The sequence below is a fragment of the Phodopus roborovskii genome, unplaced genomic scaffold, assembly GCF_943737965.1.
Source record: "Phodopus roborovskii unplaced genomic scaffold, PHOROB, whole genome shotgun sequence".
Lineage (NCBI taxonomy): Eukaryota > Metazoa > Chordata > Mammalia > Rodentia > Cricetidae > Phodopus > Phodopus roborovskii.
Genome location: NW_026125932.1, coordinates 481,820 through 501,686, shown reverse-complemented (window position 1 = coordinate 501,686; position 19,867 = coordinate 481,820). Strand labels below are relative to the sequence as shown.

The 19,867-nt window shown below is 37.4% G+C and overlaps 1 protein-coding gene across 3 annotated transcripts in view; it reads left to right on the top strand.

The window, feature by feature from the left end:
• Positions 1-19,867, top strand: part of Kif4a (kinesin family member 4A) — a 104,517-nt gene that overhangs the window by 32,216 nt on the left and 52,434 nt on the right. For all 3 annotated transcript variants that reach the window (XM_051179023.1, XM_051179024.1, XM_051179022.1), the window contains exons 7-9: positions 12,404-12,520; positions 13,379-13,554; positions 16,363-16,424. In XM_051179023.1, coding sequence (XP_051034980.1) covers positions 12,404-12,520; positions 13,379-13,554; positions 16,363-16,424 — 355 coding nt within the window. The remainder of the gene's footprint in view (positions 1-12,403; positions 12,521-13,378; positions 13,555-16,362; positions 16,425-19,867) is intronic.

The window sequence follows — 19,867 nt, the reverse complement described above, 5'->3', positions numbered from 1 at the left end:
CTCACCTCACTAACCTCAGTCATCCAAAATGTTGCAAGACCGTGTTATGTTTGTGTTTTAAATACATCTAAATTCTTCTTCATTCTTTTCCACTGCACTCATTTCAAAGACCTCTCAGCTAAGCTTCTAAAACATCTTCTGTTTTGATTTTTAAATTTGGTTAGCCTCTTAACTCTTTCTGCTTCACTTCTTGAATGCTGGGTTTGCAGGAGGTACAGTATTTACATCCAGTTTTAAAATACGATTTTAATCATGTTTACTCCTTCCTGAAATTTTTGTTTCCCAGCTGGGGGTAGAGGCTCATACCTTTAATCCCTGTACTTGGGAGGCACGTGGATCTCTTGAGTTCAAGGTCAGCCTGGTCTACAGAACAAATTGCAGGACAGCCAGAGCCTACACAGAGAAATCCTGGTTCAAAAAACCAAAAGAGAAAAACAAAAACAAAAAGAACACCCAAAACCTCCTGTCTCCCATCATCTGTAATAAATTTCTATCTGCATTCTCCTTAGAGATGGTGTTTTATTTATAGTTGTATTATTCTTCTTGAGGCAGAGTTAGGGTATTTTGTTGTCGGTCATTTTTAAATTGTCATAAAAGTACTTGATTTCATTCTGACATGTTCATGTATACTATTTTTTGTTGATCCTTCTGCCACAGTTCCTTGCTCAACTCCCTCCAACAGCCCCCTTTCCACTTCCATGTCACCTGTATTCTCTTTACTCATCTTTATTAAATGTTTCCTTCCTTAAAACCTTTCTCAACCTTCTCATGCTCTGCTTTATAGTTTCACACCCTATACCACACACACATAAAAATGGAGATACAGAACCTGCATATGAGAGAGAACATGAGTCTTCCTGAGTCTGGATCACTTAGCTTCCAATTCCCAGGTTCACCCATTTTCCTGCAAATTTCATGATGTCTGTTTTTATAGGTGAATATAATTCTATTGTACCACATTTCCACTATTCGGCCTTGTCTTGATTGAATATCTAGTTTGATTCTACTTTCTGACTGTTGTGAGTTGAGCAGCAATAAACATGGATGTGCAAATATCTCTTGTAGAATTTGGAATCATTTGAGTACATGCTCAAGAATACCTAGGTCACATTGAAGTTTTGTTTTTAGGTTTTGTTTGTTTGTTTTCTTTTTAGTTTTTTGAGGACCCTCCATGCTGACTTCCATAGTGGCCACACCATTTTACATTCCCCTCAGCAGTAAATAGGGTATGCCCTTCTCCTATATCCTCAACAACTTACACTAACTTCTTCTGCTCTCCAAGGACACTTGAGTGCACAATCTCCTGGGTTCTCCCATATAGACATAATTTAAAAATAATGATAAAATATTAAAAAGCAAAAAATGGGATATATGTTATTTATTTATTTTTGTTTGTTTGAGACATAGTCTTAGGTATCATATCCTGGCCTCAAACTCAGTAGGTAGCCAAGGCTAGCTTTGAACTCTCTAAGTAAAAATTTATGATACTGAGTAAGTCTCTCTTTAAGAATCTCTGTGTGGGGGCCAGCAAGACGGCTCAGTGGCCAGAAGTGCTAGTGTGCAGGCCTAAAGATATGAGTTTGATTCCTGGTTTCACAAGGAGGCAAGAAAAAAGCAATTTCAGAGAGGTGCCCTCTGGCCTCTGCTTGTTTACCAAGGCACATATGTACAAGTATGTACCTGCACATATGTACAAGTATGCAGAGAGACATAGTTACTAAATAGAATAAATATAAATTAATTTTTATTTTAAAATCATATGTATGCTTGTATGTCTTTGGATATGTGCACATGAGTGCACCTTCCCACAGAGGCTAGAAGAGGGCTTTGGTTCATCTGATGTTGAAGTTACAGGCATCTGTGAGCCACCTGACTTGGATGCTGGGGACTGAACTTGGTTCCTCTATAAAAGCAGAATGTGCTCTAAACCATTGAACCATCTCTCTAGCACCACCCCTAAAATCTGTGAATGTGGGGAGGGTGTGTACGCATGGCTGTATGTAGGTGTGGAGACTTGTGATGGACTTTAGGTGAGTGCCTTGATTCCTTTCTCACCCAGACTGAAGCTTAGTGATTCAGCTTGGCTAGCAGCCCTGTGAATTTCAGGGATCCACTGTCTCTCCCTATTTCTAGGGTTTCAGGAATGTGTTGACCTTCAGCTTTGTACATGGATTCTGAGGTCACCAAACTGAAGTATTTATGATTACCTAGCAGACACTTTAATGATTGGACCATCTTCCTACGTTCCATAATAGTTTTATAGCTATTTTTATCATTTCAATTTTTATACTAATTTGAATATAAAAAATTTCCCATTATTTCTGGGCATAGTAGCTTGTGTTTCCAATTCCAGTACTCAGGAGGTTAGGGCATTGGGATTGCTACACCTTCACACTTAGGTTGTGCTTCTCAGAAGACTCAGTGGTTAAGCACACTTGTTAACACACTTGTCAACTCTCTCAGATAACCCAAGTTCAGAGTTCAGCATCCACCTGCCTGTAACTCCAGCTCCAGGAGCTTTAATATCTTCAGGCTTCTTTGGGCACCTGTGCTTACATGGCATATGCTTCCATAGACATACATACATGTATATAAGTAAAAAATTTTAAGAATACAAAACAAATTTTTCTATGTTGAAAATGTAGTACATTCAATAAGGGAAATATATGTAAGATATATGAAGAATTTCCAAAACTCAAAACTAAACTGGTCATGGTAGCTCACACCTGTAATCCCAGCACGTTGGAGGCTAAAGCAGGAGGATTTTGCTGGATTCAAGACCAGCCTTGACTAGAGTGAGATCCTATCTAAAAATCAAACAAACAAAACCCAAACGGCTGGAGATACAACTCAGCAGGTATAAGCACTTACTGCTCTTTTGGGGGACCCTTGTTTGAGTCCCAGGACCCGCATGTCCACACATAGCCATCTGTAATTCCAATTCCCAGGGATTCAACACCCTCTCTTGGCATTCACAAGCCATGGGTGCACATTTGGTGCACATATATACAGAAAGTAAAAGTACATAAATCTTTAAAAACCCTAAAAATTAAAAAAAAAACACAATGCCAGTAAAAATGGGCATAGATGCAAATACCATATTGGAGAACATATGTGGAAGATATTAAGTAAATGAAAAGATATCACACACACCCTTTGTCATTGAGGAAATGCAAGTTAAAAGTACAATGAGGTATCAGTTAACATTTCTCAGAATAACTAAAAGGAAATATAATGCTAATTCTACATTCTGAAAGGATGTGGAAATTTTGATATTTTATACGTTTTTAGTATTAATTTAGGATTCTAGAACCCATTCTGGAAAATGGGTCCACAATTACTCATAAGAGTAACTTGGAGAGGGCAGGGCATTGAGTTACAGACTTATCTATAATTCCATTGCTGTAGAGGATGATGCAGAAAGTTTCTGAAAGTTTGAGGCCAGCCTGGGCTACATAGTACATCCCAGGCCAATCTGTGTTACCTAGTGATACCCTATCTAGGAGGAAAACCCAGAAACAAATGTGTTTTCCATACAACTCAGTGATTGTGTTACCCAGTATTAGGACATGAGGAGGTTGTTCTTGTAAAACATTAGGGGAATATTGGCAGCTCCTGAATTGATAGTAATCAGAAATTAGAAAGAACCCAAATATCCTTCAATAGGGGGGAACATTAGTGTCAAGGCATACCATTTATTGAGATGTACAACAAGCTGGAGGAGTTATGCTACATTAAAAAAAGCTTATCTCAAATTTTACATACTATGTGAGAACATTTTTAACACTTTTTTATTTAGCACAATGAAATGTAATTACATGATATCTTTATTTCTATACAAATACTGTGTATACTATTCTAATTCTCTCTATTTTTTTCATTTAGTAATATATTTTTGGGATTATTCCATTTCCTCTTTTATAGGCCTTCTGTGTTCTCTTTCATATCTAAATATTACCATGTAGCTGTTGATAAATATTTAGATTTGATAAATATTTATTGATTTCTTAATGATAATGTAGTTCTAAGTAGTAAATATTTTTAAGAACCCATTTACAGTTAGTGGAATAACTTAATTTATTATATTGATTCAGATTGTTGAATGTGGAGTGTTAGGAAATTCAAAGCCTAAGTGAGATAGCTAGCATCTTTCATAATTTATAAAATTTGTAAGAATTATAAATTATAGTTGTAGAGAAAGAAATCAGGGAAAACCACTTTTCACAATAACCTCAAATAATATAAAATATCTTGAGTTAATGCTAACCAAGCAAGTAAAAGATGTGTATGATAAAATCTTTAAGACAATGAAGAAAGAAACTGAAGAAAGTATCAGAAGATACCTTCCAACACAATTCTTCCACATCTTGAAAGGACATTTTTAGTATTATATGGAAATACAAAATACCCAGGATAGCTAAAATAATCCTGATTAATAAAGGAACTGCCATCATACTTATGTTTAGCATCTTTTGGTACAGGAAGCTACCAAAAGAGAAACATAAGCACTAACCTAGCCCTTTGATCTACAATGCTGTCCTGCATGCAAGACGGGTAATGGTGACACAAAGGTTGTGGGAATAACCAATCAATATCTGATTTGACTTAAGGCCCACTCCACAAGATGGAACCTGACACTACTTGGGTGACCAAGAACCTGAGACTAGATAGTCCAGGGACCTAGTCAAAACCAAATACTACTGTTCTGCTAAAGAAACAGCAGTAAAATGACTCCTAATGGCATTCTGCTATACTCATAGATCAGTGCCTTGCTCAGCCATCAGTTAAAACTTCCTCCTGCAGCAGATGAGAACAAATACAGAGACCCACAGCCAGACATTATTACATAGAGAGTGAGAGACCTTAGAACACTCAACCCTAAATGGGATGTCTTCATCAAATCTCTCCCCTCGTGACTCAGGGAACCCCAAGCAAGAGGAAACAAGAGTATATAAGAGTCAGAGGGATTGGGGGACACCAAGAAAAAAAATCTCTCTAAATCAATACTAGCAAAGCTCATATGAACTCACAGTAACTGAAGAAGCATGCATAGGGCCTGCACAGGTCTGTACCAGGTCCTCTGCAGTTTAGTGTTTCTAATTGGGATTCCTGAATGTGTGAACAAGTGGATCTCTGAATCTTGTGGTTTCTTTGGGGCTATTTTCGTTCTGCTTGTTTGTTTCTATCCAATTCCAATGTTTTTATTTTTATCTTATTATCTTATAACTGAAAATGACTAACAGAACACACCCAAAGCTTACCAGAAACCATTGTTAATACCATATACTCTTAATGTGTTCCACATTCACTGTTATTAGACAACTGACTATTATGGTTCAGTGCATGTGTTGAGGTACTGCCTCAAAGACAGCAGAAAAATTAGTTAAATTTGATTAAATGCTAATGCACTGGTAACATTCAGGGTTAACATGTAGTACATGAGAGGCTTTTCTTTATACAGTAAAAATAAATACTGGTGATGCACAACAGTATGGATATAATTAATATCACTGAACTGTACTCAGACTTACAGTGGCTCCTATAAAATGCTCCACTTGGAACTTTTGTGCTTCATTCTGATACAAAAGCTGTATGTGTTCAATAGAAACTGCATCTTGTATTTAGAATTTTGATCTTTTCTGATTAACAAGAGCTATACAGTATAATATTGTCCTTTAATCTTTGGCAATACCTGTGAGGCACAGCTCCCATTCGAGCTGCACAATCAAAAGGGAAAACAACTGAGATGTAGCCGGTATGTTGTTCAGCTAGTAGGACATTGGGTAGGTTGTGTGTGTTAAAGGCATCTTGAAGGTGTAATATTTTCAACTTACATTGAGTTTAATATGACATACCTTCTGGTAAGCTGAGAAGCAACTACTTAAAACAGAAACAATTTAGCCCTTTATATTTTACCATAATAAAAATAATCATTTAAAAACTAATCCCAAATTATACTGTAGAAATTCTGTAGTATCTGATTCCAATAATATTCCTGAGGCCAAAAGACTACAGCTTAAATATCCCTGGCCTACAGGATGAATTCAAATACCTGACCATGATCTACAAGGCCCTTTATTCTTTTGCTCTTGCTGTACTGTGACCTCATTGTCTTTCTCCTTCTCATAGCTTTCATTGTGCTCCCTGTAGATCAAATATGTGAAAGCTTACTTGCAAACATGTGCCTTGGCATATGATGTTTCATTTGCCTCAAATGTATGTACACTCTTCTTTCTTACCATCTTCTTCATCAGCATTATCCTACTCATCCTTCATGATAAAATTGAAACATCAGTTCTGTTCCTGAAGCCTTCGTTTACTTTCCCAGGTAAAATTGACCATTCTCTCCCATGCAAATATATTTTAATTGTACTATCTCCTCCTCTAGCATTACAGTTTCAGTTGTTGGTTTGTATGTTAACCTGTCCTTTTAGGCTGAAGTTCTACTAAAAAATTAACTCAGTTATTTTTTTTTAAATTTATTTATTTTTATGTACATTCATGTTTTGCCTATATGTATGTTTGTGGGAGGGTGCCTCATCCTCTAGAACTGGTGTTAGGATCCTGGGAATTGAACCCAGGTCCTCTGGAATAATCAACCAGTGTTCTTAACTGCTGAGCCATCTCTCCAGTCCCTCGTTTAATTATTATAATAGGCCTGTAAAGTAAATATCATTACTCATCTTCATATATCTGAAAGCTAACTAGCACAATGCCTATAGATTGTACATATCCACTAAGTGTGCAGTGAATAAATGACTTGGAAGTGTGGGGGTGACAATAGGGAGTCTTTAGGATGAGTCAGATTTGCTAGTGATTGGATGACCGTCTAAAAGTGAGACAATGAAAAGGAACCATGTTGGAAGTAGGATAGGATTGCAGCTAAACAAATTCTGTTCTGTTCAGAGTTTTTGTGCAGTTCCTTAGCCTAACCAAAATAGTCAGTGAGCACTCAGTACAGATTTGGACATCAGGAAAAAAGTCCTGTGTGTGAATACAATTTTCTACTGTTAATAGGCAGATACTTGGAACTCTAGGCATGGGAAAGGTTAAACAGGAGTATAGACTAAGAAAAGATTATAACATGGTTACAAGGGAATAGTAAAATTCAGTAGATACAGAAAGGCTTGCTTGTTGTAGACTGGGAATGATTGAGAATGGGGGATGAGTTATTGTAGTTGCATGGCTCTAAAGAGGAGAATTTCTAGTTAAAATCATCTTCAGTGATTTATTAATTTGTATACAGATAATTATTAATCTTGAGAATTAAAAATTGCATTTACTCATTTAATGTGTATGAATGTGCATACCATGACACATGTGTGATCAGAGGACAATTTGTGTATGTTAGTTCTCTGTCATGTAGTTTTTGGGAATGGAATTCACGTTAGCCTTGGCAACATGCACCCTTACTCACAGAGCTATCTTGCCAGCCTGAATTTTCTCTTTTGAAAAGCCTCTTTTCATTTACCTTTGCACTGCATAGCATTGGCATCTTAAATATCATTCTTTCCTGAATTTAGGATCTTAGTTTTTGAAATCCTGGTTACTTACAGTTGTCTGTGTTCCTTGGACTCTTGCAACCAAATTTGTATCATTCCACTTCTAGAATAATTACTCCTTCTATATTAACTTGAAAGCAAAAACAGGCTCTTCTGTAATCAGTCATAGTTCTTTCTGGGGGAAGTAATTGTCTTCAGAGTAGATAGGGGATTTCAGCCTCATATGACTTAGCAAACAGCCAGATTATCTAAGGTTCTCTACCCTTTAACAAGAGTTACTTTATATGGCTCTCAACAGATGACATTTTATTTTTACCATAGTCTCACGATTTAAGGAAAGGATTGCCCCTGTTTTATAGAGAAGAGAAAATTTGTTAGTTGGTAAGTGACTGAGGCCAAGTTTCAGCTAAGGTCCTCTGTCTCCTAATTAAGGGCTCTTCTCACTTCATCTCTTTTGAGTGGTTACCTTTGTAAGGTTTTTTCTTTTCTTTCTTTCTTTCTTTCTTTCTTTTTTTTTTTTTTTTTTTTTGCTTGTTTTGGATGTTGTTTTAAAGGATATCTCAAGCTGGCCTTGAACTTGCTTTGTAGCCAAGGTTACTTTCAACTCTTCACCCTCCTGCCTCTAGGTTTTAGTGCTGACCCATGAGGGTTTATGCAGTTCTAGATGTGGAGCCCATGGCTTCCTGCAGTACATGCTAGACAGGCATACTACCAAGTGAGCTACATCCCAAGCTCTATGTAAGTTTTAAAATCTGTTTTGGTAACATTATTTCATTCCTTTTTGACTGGAGAACACAACCATATTATACTATTACTTAAGTCTCCCAGAAACTTATTCAGCCAGTCTACTTGCCTTATATCCATACATAATTGTCCTTTCATGTTAACCAGGATTTCTCACTTGTACTATTGACATTTTTAATTAAATAACTTTGATGGAGGGCTATCTTGTACATTGTAGGATGCTTAACAGCTTTCTTAGCCTCTACCTATTAGAAGCAAGTAGCACATACAGCTCTCACCCTAAGTTGTGACAATAACTATCTCCAGGTATTGTCAACTGTTCATTAACATGCAAGATTGCCTAGTTGTGAACCACTGCATATAGAGCTATTTCATGTTCCTCCCACTCAGCTTTTCCCTCCACAAATGTTCCCTTCTCTTTCAGCTGTCAGAATGTGCCTCTGTGGTAGCTTTAAGGTTGTGTTTCTGTTATTATTTATTTCTTGCCATAATGAATAAGCATTCAGTAGTACTGGATAATATTCCCAACTTTTGTATTGTTTGGTCTCTTTTCAGAACTTCTTGGCACATAATTTTATTGGGACAATTTTTTTGTAACCACCTTTGATCATGGCATTTTAAAAGATTTATTTATTTTATGTGTTTGGGTGTTTTACCTGTGTGTATGTATGTGTACCATGTGTATGCCTGGTTCTCATAGAGCTCAGAAGAGAGTGTCAAAATCCCTTGGAACTGGAGGAATGAATAATTGTGAGTAACGATATGGCTTCCGGGAACCAAATCCAGGTCCTGCAAAAGCAACAAGTGCTCTTACTGCAGAGCTATCTCTCCAGCCACTTTGACCAAGCTCTGCAGATGTTTGTACCACCCTTGCCAAGAATTTACCATTTTAATATCTTAAAATTTTTCTCAAGACAGGGATTTTATTTTCTGTATAATTCTGACTGTCCTAGAACTCTAAGATCTGCCTTCCTCTGTCTCCCAAGTACTGAGATTAAAGGTGTATATCACCACCACAGGCTCTAATTTAATGTCTTAATGACAAAATGAAATAGAAAGCAGAGGGTTAATGTGGGGATTAGTTCGCTATACTACAAGCAGATTTGATGCATCTCAGCAGGTTCTTCATGGGTGAAATAAAAGTGTTCTGAAAAAATGCTGCATTTTCTAACTGGCAATAAAAAGAAAAGGTGATTGATTACTTAAGAATACTATTTTTGATGTAATGAGGGAAATTTAAGCATGTATATAGATTGAAAAGAAGGAATTAGTGGGGAATGGGAAAATATATCAAAGCATCCGGGTCTCAGATAAAGGGACTAGAAATATGGACAGAAGTAAAGGGCAGAAGCTACATAATAACAGTAGTTATTTTCACTGAAGCGGGTGGAAAGACAAAGGAATAACAGCAAAGTAAAGAGCATAAAGTAGAGAAGACAAGGGTTAGGGAACTTTTGTGTATAACATTCTCTACTAATAGAGAGTGAAGGTAGCTTTGTAATAGTGAAAATAATGAATGTTTAGTATAGCTGCCACGTGAGCTGTTAGCCAAGAAAGATCTTTTGACCACAGGTTCAATCTATTGACCACAGGTTCAATTAAGGTCAATAGATTAGTTGTACTGGATTCAACTCATTTGGTTATATTATTCCTTCAGGGAGAGAAAGACAGACAGATGGACACACACACACACACACTCCTACTTACTTACCTATGGTAGAAGGGGCTGGGTAAGGCACTTTCCTAGCATGTGTGGTAGCCAAAGTTCTATTTCACCCTTAACTTCTTCCGTTGTTGTTGTCTATTATTAATATTATTATTATTATTAATTATTATTTATTATTATTATTAGTAGTAGTAGTAGTAGTAGTAGTAGTAGTATTTAGGACTGGGCTGCTCTTTAAGCGGGAGGGAAGCAAGTCCAGAGGCCGGCCTTCCCCTGGAGAAGAGAAACTTGGTCTCCTTCCCTCCTCCAAACAACCCCGGACTTTCGTCCAGGGCGGGACCAAGGGTCTCAGGACACGTCTGTCTCCCCCTGTGGTCCTATACAAGTCCTGTGCAGGCCAGGCACAGATTCAAGTACTCGAGTCAAAAACACGTAACATCAGACGCATCAGACATACATCAAACATATAGGTTGCGAGCTCTTTCTTACCTCCAACTGGCAATGGAATTGAGTCGGGGGGGTCGACCAAATCCCGGATGAGCCCCCAAAATGTAAGACCCTCAGAATGAGGAGTCTTCCAGGTTCGGTCAATACCCCAATAACTCAATGTCCAGTCCAGTTGCTGCAAAATGCAAGAGGCTTTAATGAACAGGAAATGTTTGCACAAACGGGCTCCTCCAGCATGCAGGCTAGAGAGAACCCCCCTCCCCTGGGCCAAGGTGTTTTTAAAGGCAACCCCACAAGCTTAGGGAGGGGGTGGGACCCTCTGTCCATTGAGTAGGTGACCCTTGGAGGCCGGATGGTCTGCTATTAGGGTCTGCAGACCTTAGGGCCTCAGGTGTGCTAATTAATCTTGTCTGGGCAAACCAGAGTTACAGCTATCTCTTTGTTGCCTAAGGACCCTATTTACCACCTGTTGACTCACAGGAAAGGAGGGGCAGTGTGAATTCTTGTCATCTCTGGGCCTGGTGAGAGGAAGCTAGCAAATTCCAAGGAACCATGTTTAGCTTTCCAGGTCAAACCGTCCTTCATTTAACTTCACTTTTTGGTCTTTCATTTAGTATAGCTGCCACGTGAGCTGTTAGCCAAGCAAGATCTTCAATTGACCACAGGTTCAATTAAGGTCAATAGATTAGTTGTACTGGATTCAACTCATTTGGTTATATTATTCCTTCAGGGAGAGAAAGACAGACAGATGGACACACACACACTCCTACTTTCTTACCTATGGTAGAAGGGGCTGGGTAAGACACTTTCCTAGCATGTGTGGTAGCCAAAGTTCTATTTCACCCTTAACTTCTTCCGTTGTTGTTTTTATTATTATTATTATTATTATTATTATTATTATTATTATTATTATTATTTAGGACTGGGCTGCTCTTTGTAGCCCTTGCTATCCTGGAGCTGAATATGTTGACCAGGCTGTCCTAGAACTCAGAGACATCCTCCTGCTTCTGCCAGTGGAGTGCTAGGATTAATGGTGTGTACCACTGCTGGGCCATACCTCTAAATAATGTTGCTTTATTGGTCAAATTTCAACATGAATTTTGAAGGACATTTAAACCAAAGTATCATTTGTCTATCATATACTTTTCTTTTAGGTATAGCATCTCATAAAATTCCTACCACAACCCAACAAAGTAGATAGAGTTACCTCATTTTTACAGAGGAAAATACCCATGACCCTATGAAACTAACAGAACCAGGTTTAGAAATCTAGGTCTGCATGACACCAAAGCCCATGGATTCAACCAGTGTCCTATACAGCCTTTGTTCTGTAAATGTGACGGTGGGAGAAGTGAAATGCTTTAGAGAGACCTCAAAGATTTTGACAGTATTTGAATTACTTTGAATTACGTAGAAAAGCCCAGCTTGGGATGCTAAGGTGGAGAGATTGCAATAATGGAGACCAGCCTACAGAGTGAGGCCCTATTTTAAAAGAAAAGTAGATAATAAAGGAGAAAAGTAACCTTTACCTTTTTAAAGCAGTAAGTATGATACTCCAGTGTGGTATAAAAAGCATAGGATTTGGCTGAAATTCTGAAGTGGAATCTCATGCTTACCACTATTTGTATGTAAGGAAGCCTTCTAACATCTGAACTAATTTCCTTCCCTGTAAAATGAGAATGGTGGAGAAAATAATGATAATAAGAGTATTCAAATAGTTGTAAACCTGGTTTCACAGTGTTAGTTTAAGGATTGTCATAATGGATACAAAAAGTTAATGTCTGTGTATATGGTGGTTGTCATAGCAGTTGTTATCTGGCTCTGCTTTGTTTTCATGAGAAAGGATAAGTGCAATGGACTCAATTGTACAAACCTAACATGTGGACCTTTGTCCTCTGAACTTTACTAAGAAGGAAATACTAAGATATTTCCTTAGTATTGATGACGATATTCCTATGAGGTATTTTTCTTTCTCAGAAAAAAAAAATGTTGATATTAGTTAGATGTTTTTCCAAGCAGTTTAAATTTTGTTTCCTGCTATTAGGTATTAACATTAACCGAGGCCTTCTGTGCTTGGGAAATGTAATCAGTGCTCTTGGAGATGACAAAAAGGGTAACTTTGTGCCCTACAGAGATTCCAAGCTAACTCGTCTGCTTCAAGGTAAGTCCAAAGTTCCTCAAAATAAGAAAGAATAGCTTGAAATGATAGCGTGGGGGAAAGCAAAGGTGAAGCAGGCAAAAAGCTAATGGGCTGTCACATTCACAGCCAATTGATAAAAGGGTAAAATAGCTATTGGCAGTCAGATTTCTAAGATAACAGAAAATGTCTTTACAGATGGCTTTAAGAGCCAAGGAATCTGAGGAATGCTAACTGTACTTAGGACTTTGCGCCTGAAAATGAACTTGATTACTGTTTTCCTTAATTGACAGTATGCTAATAAGAATTCTTTGGAGAGTTAAAAATCTACATAAAGGGGGGATCCTAGGAATATTCAACCCCAGTAGTCCTAACAGACCTGGACCAGGCAGGCCTAATTTGTTTTAAACCTGATTAACTGCAAATTCGTAGTTTCTCTTGAGTATAATGATATATAAAATTGGATTCTAAATCTCTATCATTTTGCACATCTGAAATTTTACTGTTCTTATATTGAAACAAATAAAAATTTGTAGCTATCACAGTGATGACCCCACACCCGTGAGTATATGTGCAGCATAAATTTTAATCCGTAAACTATAAAAAGAAAAGAGATGAAATTAGGAGGGATTAGAGGGTAGCTCTTGGAGGGGTGGGGTGAATAGAATTAAAATATATCGTATGCATGTGTGAAATTTTCAAACAATAATTAGAATTAAAAACCAAATAGTTCTGAAAAATAAAATCAAAACCAAATCAAGTGTCACTAAGAATTTCCTCTTTCATCTATGAATTTGAAGTCATCAGTCCAAATAGGCAGCTTTTGCTTGCATCCTACTTGTTTGATTTCATTTCCTTTCATTATCTCTTATTCTTTTACAGATTCTCTAGGAGGCAATAGCCATACTCTTATGATAGCCTGTGTGAGTCCTGCTGATTCCAATCTAGAGGAAACATTAAATACCCTTCGCTATGCTGACAGAGCAAGAAAAATCAAGAACAAACCTATTATTAATATTGATCCCCAGGCAGCTGAAGTTAATCATCTTAAGCAACAGGTATAAGATTTTATAGGAAAGTTACAAGTATGTGAATGGAATGATAGGGCTTCTATTTCTTTGTTCAACTTGTCAAGTAAATCCAAATATTGTATTTGCTATTCATTTAATATTAGGGGTGCCATTGGGCATTTTACTGATAAAGAAGTGACGAGTAAGTTTTCAGGAGGCAGACGCAGAGGCAGGTGGGTCTGTGTGAGTTGGAGGCCAGCCTGATCTACTAAGTGAGTTCCAGAATAGCTAGGACTATTACACAGAGAGACCCTATCTTGAAAACAAAAAAGGCAAAGAGTAGAAGATGAAGCAATAACACTTTACAGGGTCCAAATCCTGAAGTTCTTTAATATGTTCTGTTGAAGAGCTGGGAACTGGAAAGTATTAAGAGTTACAGATTTTAAGTAAGAGAATAACATGATGAAATGTGTTTGAAGGAAATCTGTTTTCTGTACACCGAAAACAGATGAAAGCTGGCTATGGCTAGAAAGAAGAAAATAAGCCAGTCTTTGTAATAACTTGAGTGAAAACTATGGTCTGAACTAAAGTTTATAGCAATAGAGATGAAAGAAAGGCTACAGATTAAAGAACAAAGAACAAGAAGAAGTAAAGTATATGGAGTTTTGCTTTGTTGCAGAGTTAATGTAGGAAAAGAAGTGAGTAGGAGGAACCAAGTTTGATTTTCAAGTTTCTCTCTTAGATTACAAATAAAGTCATATTGATCAAGGAAAACAGATGGAAAATTAGAGTTTCACATGAAAACAGAAATGATATATTTAGTTTGGGTCATTTTGAATTTGAAAGATGTTTTGGAAATATCTATAGGAATACTCGAATATAGGTGGCTACATGGGCTTGAAGTAGAGGGTCTCAGATGAAGAGTAAAGAGGCAGACTTAAGAGTATTAGCATTTAGAGGATATATGAATTACTGAGTAGAGAGAACAGTGTGTGTCACATTTAGAGTACTCACTGACTGTTTGCTAAAGAACCAAATGAAGAAGTTCAGACCTACAACTTGAGAATACCAGCACAAAGAATGGAGAAAGCAAGTAGCTGTGATTATAGACCTGAATCACTAGACCTGTTTTAATTTAACATCTTGATATCCCTGAGAAGGTATTCAGAACAAGTTACTTAATATTAAGCCTTAAGTAATGTTACATTATTTCTCATGTTATTAAATGAACTTAAAAAAAAACCTAAAAAAAAACCAAAAAGAATGGAGAAAGGAGAAGCAGATAAGAATAGAAAGGAAGAAGACCAGTGCTCACCAAAACCAAAGAAAGAGGATTTCAAGGAGTGTCTCCACAAGAACAAATTTACAAAGAAGTGTAAAGATGAAAAGTATCCACTGATTTTTTTTTTTTTAATTTACAGGGAAGTTGTTGATAACTACTGTGAAGTCAAGGGAATGATGAGAGCCAGTCAGTGAATGATAAATAGATAGGATAGTAGATAGGTGAGTGGCTTTTCATTCAAGGAGACAAAATGAGAAAAATCAATGGCTAGGTAATCAAGGGCAAAAAGGTAGAAGTTTGTTTTTTTTAAATATGGGAGGGTCTTGAGTAAATGAAAGAACTAATCAGGAGAGACTGGAAAGGAGTACAAGACAGATCATCTTCTAAAGGCCTGCAGCTTAATAGGATAGGGAGAGGGCTTGATAAGACCACATGACTTAAAATCACTGTCAACAGAAATGGAAGGATATTTGACTCCATGTAAATTTGTGGTGTTATAAATATGACTGTAGAACAGCTCAGTCAGTACAGGAACTGAGAAGGCAGGAATTGTATTGATGTGGGAGGTCTTGAGGGTTTCTGTTTGTTTGTTTGCTTGCTTGCTTGCTTGCTTTGTTAGTTGGTTTAGATTTTTTCAGACAGGCTCATATAGTACAGGCTGGCCTTAGACCATTTATGTAGTTGATGATCCTCTTCTGTGTCCCTTAGTGCTGGGATTACAGGTGATTAAAGGTATGCATTATTATCTTAAAGAATCAAGTTTTCCTGCATGCTATAGAATAGAGGACTTGATTTCCACTTGGAACTCTATTCCCCAACTGTCCAGTGCTCACTGCTTCTCCAGCCTTCCTCTGAAGTGATAATAATTATATAGTTAATCTCTTTCATTCCTTTTGCTTCTTCAGGGTCTCTGTAGCGAATACAAGTAGTTATCTGCCTGCTGGAACTTTTGAATTTTAAAATAACATTAAATTCTGTCCCCTTGTTTTCTTTTATGCCTGTTTCTATTGCCAAAAATAAATTGCCCATCTTCCTATTCACTTATTTGTTTATTCATTACAACAATAAATATTTATCTAATGCTTATATGGCAGGTACTATGTATGCTAAGAGATATTGTTAAACAAAAAAATAATTTCTGCATTTTTGAAACTTATTATCTGCTATTGACAGATAATACTAAAACATAACCAAATAATGATATATCATTATAAACTGGGGTAGTGTAGTATAGTATACTATGAGAGTATATAGTAAGAACTCTGTTATACATCCAGCCTGAAAGACTTCCCTGATATAGGAGTGTTGTATCTGAGATCTGAGATGTTTACATAGGAATAAACTACAAAAATAAGGAAGCGTTCCAGGGAGAAGAAACAGCATTAATAGCAGGGTATCTTATTAGGAGCACTGGCACTACAGCCAGGTTATCCACGTTTAAGGCCAAGTCTTCAAATTTTTGATTCACCTTCCTTAGCTTCTCAAGTGCTGAAATTATAGATTCGTGCTACCACATCAGCTAATAGGTAGTTTTTGATTGGAAACTAGCTGATCATCTTCATTGCTTCTCCCAGGTCCAACAACTGCAGGTCTTGTTGCTACAAGCACATGGCGGTACCTTGCCTGGAAATATAAAGTAAGTCATAGATTGATTTTAAAGGTGTATTCTTCTAGAGGCTATTTTGTCTGGTGGCTGTTTTCTCCTGGTAACCTATAGTTCGTTAGGACACTGGATGCCCAGGAAGTGATCCTGACAACCTTGCTGATTACTTAGGACTTAAGTAATTATCCTTGAAATAACCTGGTATAATTAAAAGAGCATAGACTCTAGACCTAGAAATAAATTAATTAGAATGCTCCTTTGAGGAAAGAGCTGTCTCTGCCATCAACTTATTTATTTGAATACATACATACATACATACATACATACATACATACATACATACATTTCTTGGTTTTACATCCAATGTTATTATTTGGTTTATATATTTGTTCGTTCAGAGCTCCCTTAGATTGACCTTATTTATAAGTCCTCAAGTATTTAGCATTTCAACAAGATATTACAAGTTATTCTCTTTGTTCTGGGCCTGGAATTAACCATATCTCCAAGGACTTTGGTTTCTTGTACTGGAAGATGGTATTTAGAAACAAGATCTTTGTGGTTTCTCTAACTGTGGTCACTGTTGCTGGGGTGTCACTGCCCCTAAGCCTTCATGGTAGGTAGAACCCAGAAATAGCTGCATGTATAATAACCTACACACGTGCTAGAGTGATGGCTCAGAGGTTAAGAGCATTGGCTGTTCTTTCTTAGGTCCCAAGTTCAATTCCCAGCAACCACAGGATAGTTCACAACCATCTGTAATGAGATCTGGTGCCCTCTTCTGGCCTGGTGGGATACATGCAGACAGAACACTGTATACATAATAATCTTAAAAAAATAACCTGTACATGCACTCATCTACACTTTTGTATCGATCTGTATTGTATGTATATTTTAAAAACTACAGTTTTCTACTAATAACAATTGATTTCATTCCAACACTATTGGATTTATTGTATCTTTGTACATCTTAAATGCATAAATTTAATTGCACCCTAAGTATGCCTAAATATTTGTTTAAGTCCATAAAGGCTAAATATGTGACTAACTTTAAATTGACCTTTCCTTCTTAACTCCACCCATTCCTTCTAACTCTATCCAGCTACTGATGTTCCTAGTAACAGATTTACAGAACTTCTTGAACCCAGCAGAGAACAGTCTTCAACCCCTCAGTGGAATCATTTTCCACCCACATTCTCAAGGAGTGGTAATCTGGACTCCTCCATTCCCACACCAATGAAGTGATATATGTCTCTGAACTTACTGTCTCTAGGCCGAGTTCCCAAGAGAGCTCAACAGCCACACCAAGTACTGGATTTGGAATTTGAACTGCCCTATACTTGGCTGGCTACCCTGATTCCCACCCCCAAGTCATGCACTTTGTTGTGTTCTATACAGAATGCTCATGCTATAAGCAAGGAAGAAGGGCACTTAGGTAGGGTGCCACAGAAAAGAAGACATTTATCATTTCTTCCTCCAACAATAAGAAACACAACTCAATTTATTTACTATCTGCTTATCTATACATTCAGTTCTGGTATACACATAAATTTTTGTCAGAAACTGTCTTAGTTAAGGTTACTAATTAAAACTAACACTGATGACCAAAGCAGTTTGGGAAGGAAAAAGTTTATTTGCTTTATACTTCTTCATTATAGTCCATCATTGAAGGAAGTCAGAACAGGAACTCAAACATGCCAGGAACATGGAGGCAGAAGCTGATGCAAAGGCCACAGAGGGGGTGCTTCCTACTGGCTTGCTCCTCACAGCTTGCTCAGCCTCCTTCCTTATAAAACCCAAGACTTCCACCCCAGGGATGGCACCACCTACCATGGCCTGACTCCATTTACCACTAATTATGAAAATTCCCTACAGGATTGCATGCAGCCCAATCTTACAAAAGCATTTTCTCAATTAAGACTCCTTCCTCTCAGATGACTTTAGCTTGTGTCAAGTGTACATGAAACTAGCCAAAACAGAAATAGTAATCTTTATGAGGAGCATTTTCATGAGCTATATCTCAACATGTATGTGACATTTTTTAAAAGTAACCCTTATTTGAGTTTATTGTGGGGTTTCACCTATATCTTGATTATAGTTGTTTGTTTGTTTTGGTATGTAAAATATTCTAATGGCTCTAAAGTCAAGACTTTTACAAAAATAGAGCAGAGAATGCAACCAGTAGGTTAGTATTTCATACATTTTAGGATGAGACTTTTTAACACACACAGGCACACACACAAAGTGTTGGGAAAAAATAAGAGGAATGGAATGGAACTCTTGTGTACTATTGGTGAATTGTAAGATGGTATTGACCACTATAGAAAAGTATGGAAATTTCAAAAAAATAAAAATTGGCATATTATATGATATAGCAATCCCACTTCTGGTTATATATCCATAGGAATTGAAAGCAGGGTCTCAAAGAGATATTTTCACAACTATGCTCATAGTGGCACTATTCACAATAGGTAAAAGTAGAATCAAACCAAATGTTTATCAACTGATTAAGTTACAAAATGTGCTTAGTGATGTCAGCAGTATTGTACATAGAAGTCCCTAGACTTTAGTTTTCCCTATTGAAGGCTCAACTAACAACTATCCACAAGCAAAAGAATGTTAATGAGAACTCCATAAGCTATAAGCCTGAGTTTCCTTGCATGATCCATGGAACTAGAAATTCAAAGTATGCATGAAGTTCAGGCATGGTGAGGCAAGCCTTTAATCCCACCATTTGGGAGATGGAGGCAGGTGGAGATCTGTTGAGTTCCAGGACAGCCTAGGGTATGTAGCTCTGTGAGTCCAGGTCAGCCAGGATTATGCAGTGAGACCCTGTCCAAAAAAAAGAAGTCTGCATAGATAGGAGGCTAAAGGGCAAGGTCTCATTTTGACCATGTTACCACTTCTCCCAAGTTAGCACACAGTGACATAGAGGGGAATTCCCACAACTGGTGATTCTAAGAGGGGGAAAAGAAATCCATCTTTCCTACCATTTCAAGATGTTTCTAGGAAAGCCACTCAAGCATGACATCACAGAGAACAGGGAATATAAGGGAAACTGCACAGCCTTGTAACATGGGACTGGGTAGAAAAGCAGGGAGACATAAGGATAAATGTACACATTTTTGTGCACAGTTGTATAAGTCAACAGCATAGTTCACTTGGAAAGATAAGCTCACCATTCCCAGAAGTAGAAAGTGCTAAAGTACTGCTTGATAAACCTCTTCAGGCCTACCCTTAGACACTATACTTGAACCTGTCCCAGGGAGTAAAAAACCCAAGCATCAAATTGTCACAATAAACTCAAGTAGAACTCCATGTTCCCATCAGCCTCAAAGTCCACTCTCAGATCCCAGCCTTCCTGGGAGTTTATTACTTCCCTTCCAAATCTCAAAGCTTCAGATCCAACCTAGGGAGAAAAGCAAGTTTCAACTATATTTCTACTTTGTAGCCATTGGTTCATCTATTTCTAATCCACC